We start from the raw sequence: 9,053 nt of genomic DNA, 5'->3' as shown, positions 1-9,053 counted from the left end.
CAGAGGTTCGCACCGGATAACAATTACTCCAGTCTCTTTTTTACTCTGTGGTCAAGTCCGTCATTTCTCAGAAGAGGGGTATCACTGAGACAGGTCTCCAGGCATACCATAGTGTGCACAGATGCCTCCATCACGGGGTGGGGAGCCACGTACTATGGGCTTGCTGTCTCGGGTGTCTGGACGACACCTCAGATGCATTGGCATATAAATTGCCTCAAGTTGTTGGCTGTATATCTTGTTCTCATCAGTTTTAGCAACGAGCTCAGAGTCAAGAATGTAATTGTTTGTACCGACAACACTGCGACTAGTGCATATCAATCGCCAAGGCAGTTTACACTCTCATCACCTGTCGCATCTCACCTGTTGCCTCCTCAACTAGAGTCAAAAGAACCTGAGGTCTCTTCGTGCCATTCACATTCCAGGGTCACTCAACACAGCGGCAGACATGCTTTCACGAGCAGCGCACCCTGCCGTGTGGCGACTCCAACCCCAGTTGGTTCAGCTTATTTGGAAACGTTTCGGCACAGGTAGATCTGTTTACTTCTCCAGAGACAACCCATTGTCGCCTGTTTTATTCACTGACCAGAGGAACACTCGGTGTGGATGCACTAGTGCACAGCTGGCCGCAGGGTCTACGCAAAATGCGTTTTCCCCAGTGTGCCTTCTCTCACAGACATTGTGAAAAGTCAGGGAGGACGAGGAGGGCATTCTACTGGTTGCGCTGTATTGGTCCACCAGGAATTGTTTTCCAAAACTCACGCTCCTCGTGACAGCCTCTCCCTGGCGGATTCCCCTGAGGAAGGATAGGGGACCTTCATGCATTTTCGGTCAATGATTCATGCCTTCAGTTCATACCAAGCATACCGCACAAGCCCTGAAAAGTGAAGCCAAAACGTCTTGATCGCCCCCCAGTGACTGGTCCCAGTATAGGTCATAAACCTCGCCTCCCCATGTTATTCAATGGGACTTGAGACCAACTAAAAAAATTAATTACACTTCAATTATCTTTTTTCCGAAGCTGGTTTCTGTCATTTATTGTAGTTTTTATCACACTGATGTAAATTCAAATGTTTGTTTTTAAAATAAGTTTGTGTTTAGCTAGTTATTTAATGATATAAAAACGGTGGTGTCACGTCATGATTGACAGCTGTGATATCGTGTGATATACGCATTCTGTGAGAGCGAGGGTGGGGTTTTGATTTCGCGGCTTCTTTTCCTGCACACTACTGCGCATGACTGGTCCCGAAAACGCTACTGCGCAGACTCAAGACCCAAGATGTCAGCGCCATATCGGGACACTGGCGGCTTCACTTTTCACCAATGGAAGGGAGCAAACAGGCGTCGTCCATCTTTTTTTACAGTCTATGGTTCGAACCTGCTGTATCCAGCATAACACTGAGACCCAGGCCCGGCTATGTACCCAAGGTTCCCACCACTCCTTTTTAGGGATCAGGTGGTGAACATGAAAACGCTGCTGCTGGAGGAGGCAGAACCAGCCATGGCGTTGTCATGTCCTGTGCACTCACTGCATATATATGTGAAATCACTCAAAGCTTTAGGACCTCAGAGCAGCAGTTTTTCTTTTACAGGGGTCAGCAGAAAGGGAAAGCTGGCACCAAGCAGAGGATGTCCCATCGGATTGTGAACACAATCACCCTTACTTATGAAACACACTCTTCTAACTCATAAAATAATTTCAGTACTGTCAGCTATACTAATCAAAACAGCCAGGAATTATCAGAAGATCTGGTATTTCATTTCAAATAAGAAACGTACAAAGAGCAGAGCTCTGGTTGATGTTTCTTTAAAGCAACACTATGTAGTTTCCATGTAAAAATGACTTACAGCTCCCCCATGTGGTTGAAAAGCGCAACAGTGCCTGGTATCAGACACTCTTCTGCAGTCAGGGGGAGGGGCGGGGCTGTGTTTCCTACCCTCCACCGCCACTTTCAGAGTGTGCTTGTAGCAACTAGGAGGCTGCTCAGGTTGCAGCAACAGTACAATTTGTCCAGTTAAAAGTTGTTCTATCACTGAAATAATTTTAGAGACATTATTTAAAGGTAAAAAACTACATAGTGTTGCTTTAAACTGATTTTCCAACTGTATCAAAATAAATAATTTGAATACAATTATTGGATATTAAGATTTGCAACAAAAAAAGATAAAACCAGCATTTATTTCAACCTTTCATTCAACATTTATTTAACCCTTGTTCCTTCATTTGGTTACAGTGTTACATATTTACAATTAATTTTTAACGATACTGGGTATTGTTACTGTTGACATTGGAATCAGTTTAACGTTTTCATGTATAGCACCCTGTATAAGACTTTTTGCTGACTTAAATGTTTAGGTTTAATCAGACTGGTTTAACAATCCATTTTAACTAACATTGTCAGAGAAAAAAGGTCACTATGTGTCTCTGGGTCGGTACCCTTTTAAAAAAGGGTATGTTAAAATGACTTATGAAGTCAATTTGATTATAAAGTCATTTTTTACATATAAAAATAAGGGAGCAGAAACTGTTTTACACTTCACAAATGAACACAGCAGGCTGAACATAACCTATTTTCTGATCAAATTATTGCAGATTTTAAAGATTCTCCTGCGAACCTCTTAAAGTTTTAAACCATAGATTACAGGATTGAATAGAGGTGGCACTATAATCATCTCTAAAGCCAAAAAGTGACGTAGACTCACTGGGACATCACTTGAACCATATCTGTTACAGATGGTATCAAATAAGATTGCAATAGTGAGATTTATCAGTGAGACCAAATGAGGAACACAGGTCTGCCAAAATTTCCTTCTGCACTCTAATGATGCTTTACATACAATGATAAGTTTTATATAGGACACCATAATTACAATGACAAGACCAAAATATAATGAAATAAAAACAAATCCATAAATGTTATTAGTATCAGTTGATTCACATGAGAGCTTTACCATTGACCAGTTGTCACAATACAATTTGTCTATGTAAAATTTACATGGAACCAACCTATTTGACAAGACAACTGCAATGGACATATTAACAAATGGCAAAATCCAGCATAAACTTAGTAATATACCGCATGACTTTCTGTTCAGCTTTGAATGATAGTCCAATGGTCTGCATATAGCCACATGTCTATCATACGCCATCACTGCTAATGTAGAAAATTCACACATTACATAGCTGTACACCACAAAAGCTTGTAGGGCACAAAAGTATGAAGAGATCACATATGAATCCAGTAATAAATCATGCAGAAATTTAGGATAGAATGCGGCTGTTCCATATAAATAATTTAAACACAGATTGCACAGAAAAATATACATTGGTTCATGAAGGGCTCTCTCCAAAACAATAACAACAATGAGCCAAATGTTAACAAACAATATCATAATATACAGAAATAAAATGCATGTGAAATATAAATGTCTGTATGATTTAGAGTCTCTTGGTTCCATCAGAGTGTAGGTTGCAAAATAGGTCAAATTTTCCATTGATTTAGATGTTATGCCACTAATTTAAACTGAAAAATTTCATAAAAAATAAAGCAGGTTAAAACAACTAATCATTGAAATCCATTGTCTAGCATGAAACCATAGCACACAACTACACGCCATTACCATTACATTACCAGAACTCACATTCAATAAATGAAAGCACTAAGGATCTGCTGCTTATATTAAGTCTTTTTACAGTGCAAAGTGCAAAATCTCAGGGGTTCATTAAGCTTACTGTATGGGGATTCTGTGTGTTTCTTCCTTTGTGCTTTTCTTAAAATAATTGCTCAAAGCTCATTTACACACTCGCATTGTTGTAATGTGACAGTGTTTCTTATGCAACAGAAGTTTTTTTTACTTTAAACTGACTTTTTCTGTAATGCAAATGCATACAGTAAAGAGCTCATTAGAGTTGTGCATAAGGCGTAGCCTCGACACCGTAGGCTACGCGTCGGTTTTCATACATAGCCTACTTCTGTATTATTATCTGGGTCAGCATGCAATTACACATGCACAGTAGCAATGAAACAGCCAAAGAAGCCGCAATTCGGCCAGTAAAAGCAGCTTGTTGTGTATGTTTTGAAAAGACCAGCAGTGATGGAGGCAAATAAATAGCGACTTTTGTTGCAGTTTCAGTTAAATCATTCCTCAACTTGGCCCATTTTTGTTTTCACTGTTGCAAATGGAAATGCCTGTTTTTACCTGACTGGAGTTTTACCTGCATTTTCTGGGCCAATCACAGTGCTTGCAGTCCGCGTAGAACAGACCCACTGTTAAAATTTTGGAGAGGGGAGTGTAAAGGGGGTCGCACACCGGACACGCAGCTCAGCACCGCGCCATTCTAAAAAAATCAAACACATTATTTTCTATGAGTATACGCACACCGACGCCGACAGGTGGCACCTGTCCACTGTGCCCAGCTATGACTCAGGAAGTTGCTCAAATCCTTGTCGCGCCACAGAGCGCCACTCACATAGTTTAACAATAAAAAACATCATATTTGTCCCAAATCATTAACGATTAACATTGGCTGCTAACGTATGTTTTGCATTTTGAAGTAGACACTATCTGACTAAGCTCCCGCTATTTAATGTGCACTTCTGGTTTATGATACCTCCAAGTTGTTCTAGACGAGACTCGACGCAGCGCTGTGCGGTGCTGAGCTGCGCCTCCGGTGTGCGACCACCTTCAAGCTACGCGGGGGTATATGCACAGCCTACGGATAACCTACGGGGTAGACCTTACTCGCAACGATAACTTGCACTTTAAGGGGACATTTCACCAAACTTTTTTAAGATGTCAAATAAATCTTTGGTGTCCCCAGAGTACATATGTGAAGTTTTAGCTCAAAATACCATATAGATAATTTAATTATAGCCTGTTAAAATTGCCACTTTGTAGGTGTGTGCAAAAATGTGCCATTTTGGGTGTGTCCTTTTAAATGCAAATGAGCTGATCTCTGCATTAGATGGCAGTGGCGTGGTTGGATAGTGCAGATTAAGGGGGGGTATTATCCCCTTCTGGCATCACCAGGCGAGCCAAATTTTAAATATCCTATTTTTCACATATTTGTGGATGATGGTTTATCAAAACCAAGTTACTGGGTTGATCTTATATACATTTTCTAGGTTGATAAAAGCACTAGATAAAAGCTGTCAATTATAGCACTTAAACTTTGAAAAAGTCAGATTTTCATGATATGTCCCCTTAAAGGTACAGTGTGTAACTTTTATAACAATCTCTTGACAGAAATGCAATATAAAATACATAACTATATTATGAATGGTGTATAAAGACCTTTCATAATGAACTGTTATGTTTTTATTACCTTAGAATGAGACATTTGTATCTACATACACAGAGGGTCCCCTTACATGGAAGTCATTTTGTTTCGACAGAAGCCCTTAACAGAGAAACTTTTTTTACTAAGTTGTCTCCAACAATGACATGGTTGTCAGGTGGCGGCTACTGTAGCTTCTCTATGCGTTTTGGTGAACGGTGGACTGAAACATTGATTGCAATTTGCAACCTTACCACTAGATGTACTAAAATTTACACACTGCACCTTTAAGCAGTGATAAACAAGCCTGTAATAAGGACAAAAGGACTCATGCCAGTTTTGACTTTATTGATGCAAAACACTAATTGTGAAAAACAGTGATTTACAAATGATATACATTTATATCTGAGTGTGCTCTTTTGTCGTATTTGAAGGAATTTACAAACGACCTAAACAATTGTATAAGTTGGAGGATAACTTGTTCTGGGCATAATGCTGGGCATAAACTGCTTAATTAATGGCTGTGTCCAAAATAGCTCCCCAATAGCACAAAAATAGGGGTCACCTCAAAAGATGGGTTTAAATTTACTTAAATTTTTAAGTTTAATACATTTTCAATTACAATTAATTTAAACTTTCTTGAAGAGTGAAGAGTTTCTATACATTATAAAAATAAAGTTAAAATAACTTAAGCTTATTCAACTTTATTTGTATCATTTATAGCAACCCCTCACTATTCAAGAAAGTGGAAATGAATTGTAGTTGATAAAAAGTTGATTTTAAAGTAAACTTTACACAAACTGCTCTCATGCAGAAACATGCTGCTCTGCCACTCCATTTTAATAAACAACCATTTTCAACACTAAATGTGCAATGAAAATGTAAGTCACACAAGGATTATTTCCACAGTATTATTTTCAGTCATGTTTATTATATTATAAGACAGTGGCCATGCTGTCACTTAAATTGAGAAAAGACAGCTAGAAGGGTCTTATTTTGTTATTAGTTTTTTCAACATAACAAATTTAGAAAATAACATATGTGCAAATCACTAGAAAGTGATTATGTATAATAATGTGCTATGCCAAATGAAGTGCATAAATGTTTTTTACAGTTTTTAATATTACACAGCTTATATACATACTGCATTTCATTCCATTGCATTTCATTGCTTATAAAGCCAAATTTTCATAAAATTTTTTGTGGGGAAAACTCTTCTGCGCACTGTTTTAATATTTAATCCATAGATTAGAGGATTAACAACAGGAGGAACTATAATCAGTTCTAAAGCCAGAAAATTACGCAAACTCTCTGGAATATCATTAGCACCGTATCTACTATACATGAAATCAAAAAGAAAAGCAAAGGTGAAATTTATCAGTGATATTATATGTGGTAAACAGGTTTGCCAGAATTTTCTTCTACTTTCTAAAGATGCTTTACATGCAGCAATGAGCTTAACATAGGACAGCACAACAATAACAGCACAGCCTAAAAATATAACAGCCACAACGTAGCCATAAACATTATTAACAAAAGATGATATGCAGGACAGTTTTACAATTGACCAGTTATCACAATATAATTTGTCAATGTGATATTTACAAAATGTCCTTAAATTCGATAACATGGCTCCTGGAATCACACAGATGTTTGGTACAATCCAAGACAAAATCGTTAATTTCAGACACGTGTTTTTAGTTAATTTTTTATGATAATCTAAAGGTCTGCATATTGCTACATATCTATCATATGACATGACTGTTAGTATTGTGAACTCACAGAGTAAAGAGCTATAAATCACAATTGATTGCAAAGCACACATGTAAGAAGAGATCACATATGAATCCAATATTAAATCAGACAACATTTTAGGGTAAAATCCTGAGGCTCCATAAACCCCATTTATACACAGATGAGCCAAGAATATGTACATTGGTTCATGAAGTGAATTCTCCATTATAATGATAGAAACAAGTCGAAAATTAATTGACAATATAAGCAAATAGAGGAAAAGAAAACAAGTAATATATATGTGTCTAAATGAGTTTGAATCTTTGGGCACCATTAGAGTGAACATCAGAGAATGAGACGTATTATCCATCAAGCAAGCAAACTGCACCACAGCCAACATTAATAAAGATTTGGTAAAATAATGAAATGCATTGTTATGCTATCTGTTCCTTTGGTGTCACACAGTCAAGGTCAGAGCAGGAAAACAAGAAAAAAGACCAGACCCACAAATCTAGTGCTGGATGTGTGGGCAACCAGAAAGCTTGCTTTTATTTGCTTTATATTTTCCGTCTTGGGGTTAATTAAGGTAACACTTAATTTCAATAGTCTATTTTTGAACTTTGTAACTTCTTGTCAACTAGTGTACCAGTCATTTCAGTAGACTGCCTGCTTAAAGGGATAGTTCATATTTTTGCGGAAGCAGAAAAAAATCATGCATAGACTACGTGATAATAATTGCTTTAATAATAAATGTTCAAAACGCATTATTCAGAATGAACTATTTATAAAAAGGCTCATAATTTGCATGTGTCCCTAAGCCTTGCAAATGTTAACATTCAAGGGATTTAATAAATTTGAGCTCAAGAAGATCCTAAAGGGAACTGCTTTCTGTGTGTACAAATACAGTTCATAAATCAGATGTGTGTCAGTATATGCAGGGTGCGATTTGTGAACAAAAATTATTTTCATAATTGATCTGGCATGAGAGTCGGACGCTCTAATAAGAAGGCTTAATGCAGTGAGCTCTAATGTCTGTCGCTAGAGCACTTCTTGAGGTTGGGAAGTGAGCTTTACTTTTACTGCTCTCACTGACTAGTTGGTCTCCATTTCAAAAACTTAATAAAACAATTACAGAACCTGAAGTGTACATGCCAGAATGCATTCCTGCTTTATGCTTTGTGCCAGACATGCAAAAAACACTCGTTTATAATTATAATATTTAATAGAAAAATGCAATGCACAACATGCTCTCAATATAACTAAATAGGCTATGCCTACTTAGACAAGACGTCACACTCAAAAATTGGTGCTAAATAGCACTAAAAGATTACATTATAATCATATGGGAACCGTTTTTAGCGCTACTGTATACAGCACCTATGAAGAACCATCCGGGGGGTGATATAGCACCAGATATGGTTTTATATAGCACAATATGGTTCTACACAGGTGCTACATATGTTCTCTATGGCACTTAAAATGGTTCCCCTATGATTACGAGCCAGTGAACCACTTTTAGAGCTATTTAGCACTGCTTGTTTTTAGAGTCCAGACTAAGAAAATGGTCTTTTGGTGACTTTTGACTTCTTTTTTTTGCTTTCCTGTTCCTAATCTAACCCTAACCCATCCAGCAAATTTCCCTCTATTAGCGACAGTAGTTTCTTTTTCTCATTATCAGTGGTTTTATTTCTTGGGTTTGTTTTTTGACGTTCCTGTAAAATACAATGATTTGCTGTTTTTGCTGTTCTTGGCGACATTTGGAAAATCCGGCCAATTTTTTGGGTCTGGTCACAGAGGTGTACCCTGCTTTAGTCTATGATCACAGCAGCCACAACTAGAGGAAGATCAATACTAGAGCTGGCCCTAGACCTTTGGGGGCCCAAAGCAAAATTTTGTCAGAGGCCCCTTTGACCATTTTAAGTAAGGCCTAAAGAAAAGCAATGACTACCTTATAACTATACTGTATTTATTATATCTACTATGTTATTTTTTAAATTGTTTGTCTATTAAATTATGTTTTAATTATTCTATGTATACTGTATGT

The 9,053-nt window shown here is 37.6% G+C and overlaps 2 protein-coding genes across 2 annotated transcripts; both read right to left on the bottom strand.

Moving 5' to 3' along the window:
* Window positions 1–2,616: 2,616 nt before the first annotated feature.
* Window positions 2,617–3,492, bottom strand: LOC135776854 (olfactory receptor 1D2-like). The gene has a single exon (XM_065287774.1). It carries the CDS (start codon window positions 3,490–3,492, stop codon window positions 2,617–2,619), a length of 876 nt encoding a protein of 291 aa, XP_065143846.1.
* A 2,948-nt stretch (window positions 3,493–6,440) lies between these two features.
* On the bottom strand, window positions 6,441–7,379 carry LOC135776798 (olfactory receptor 52D1-like). Its single transcript, XM_065287715.1, has one exon. The coding sequence runs from the start codon at window positions 7,377–7,379 to the stop codon at window positions 6,441–6,443; it is 939 nt and encodes a 312-aa protein (XP_065143787.1).
* Window positions 7,380–9,053: the final 1,674 nt, after the last annotated feature.

The sequence above is a fragment of the Paramisgurnus dabryanus genome, chromosome 18 (assembly GCF_030506205.2).
Source record: "Paramisgurnus dabryanus chromosome 18, PD_genome_1.1, whole genome shotgun sequence".
NCBI lineage: Eukaryota > Metazoa > Chordata > Actinopteri > Cypriniformes > Cobitidae > Paramisgurnus > Paramisgurnus dabryanus.
The sequence above is the reverse complement of the archived record's forward strand: the minus strand, read 5'-3'. Positions and strand labels throughout refer to the sequence as shown.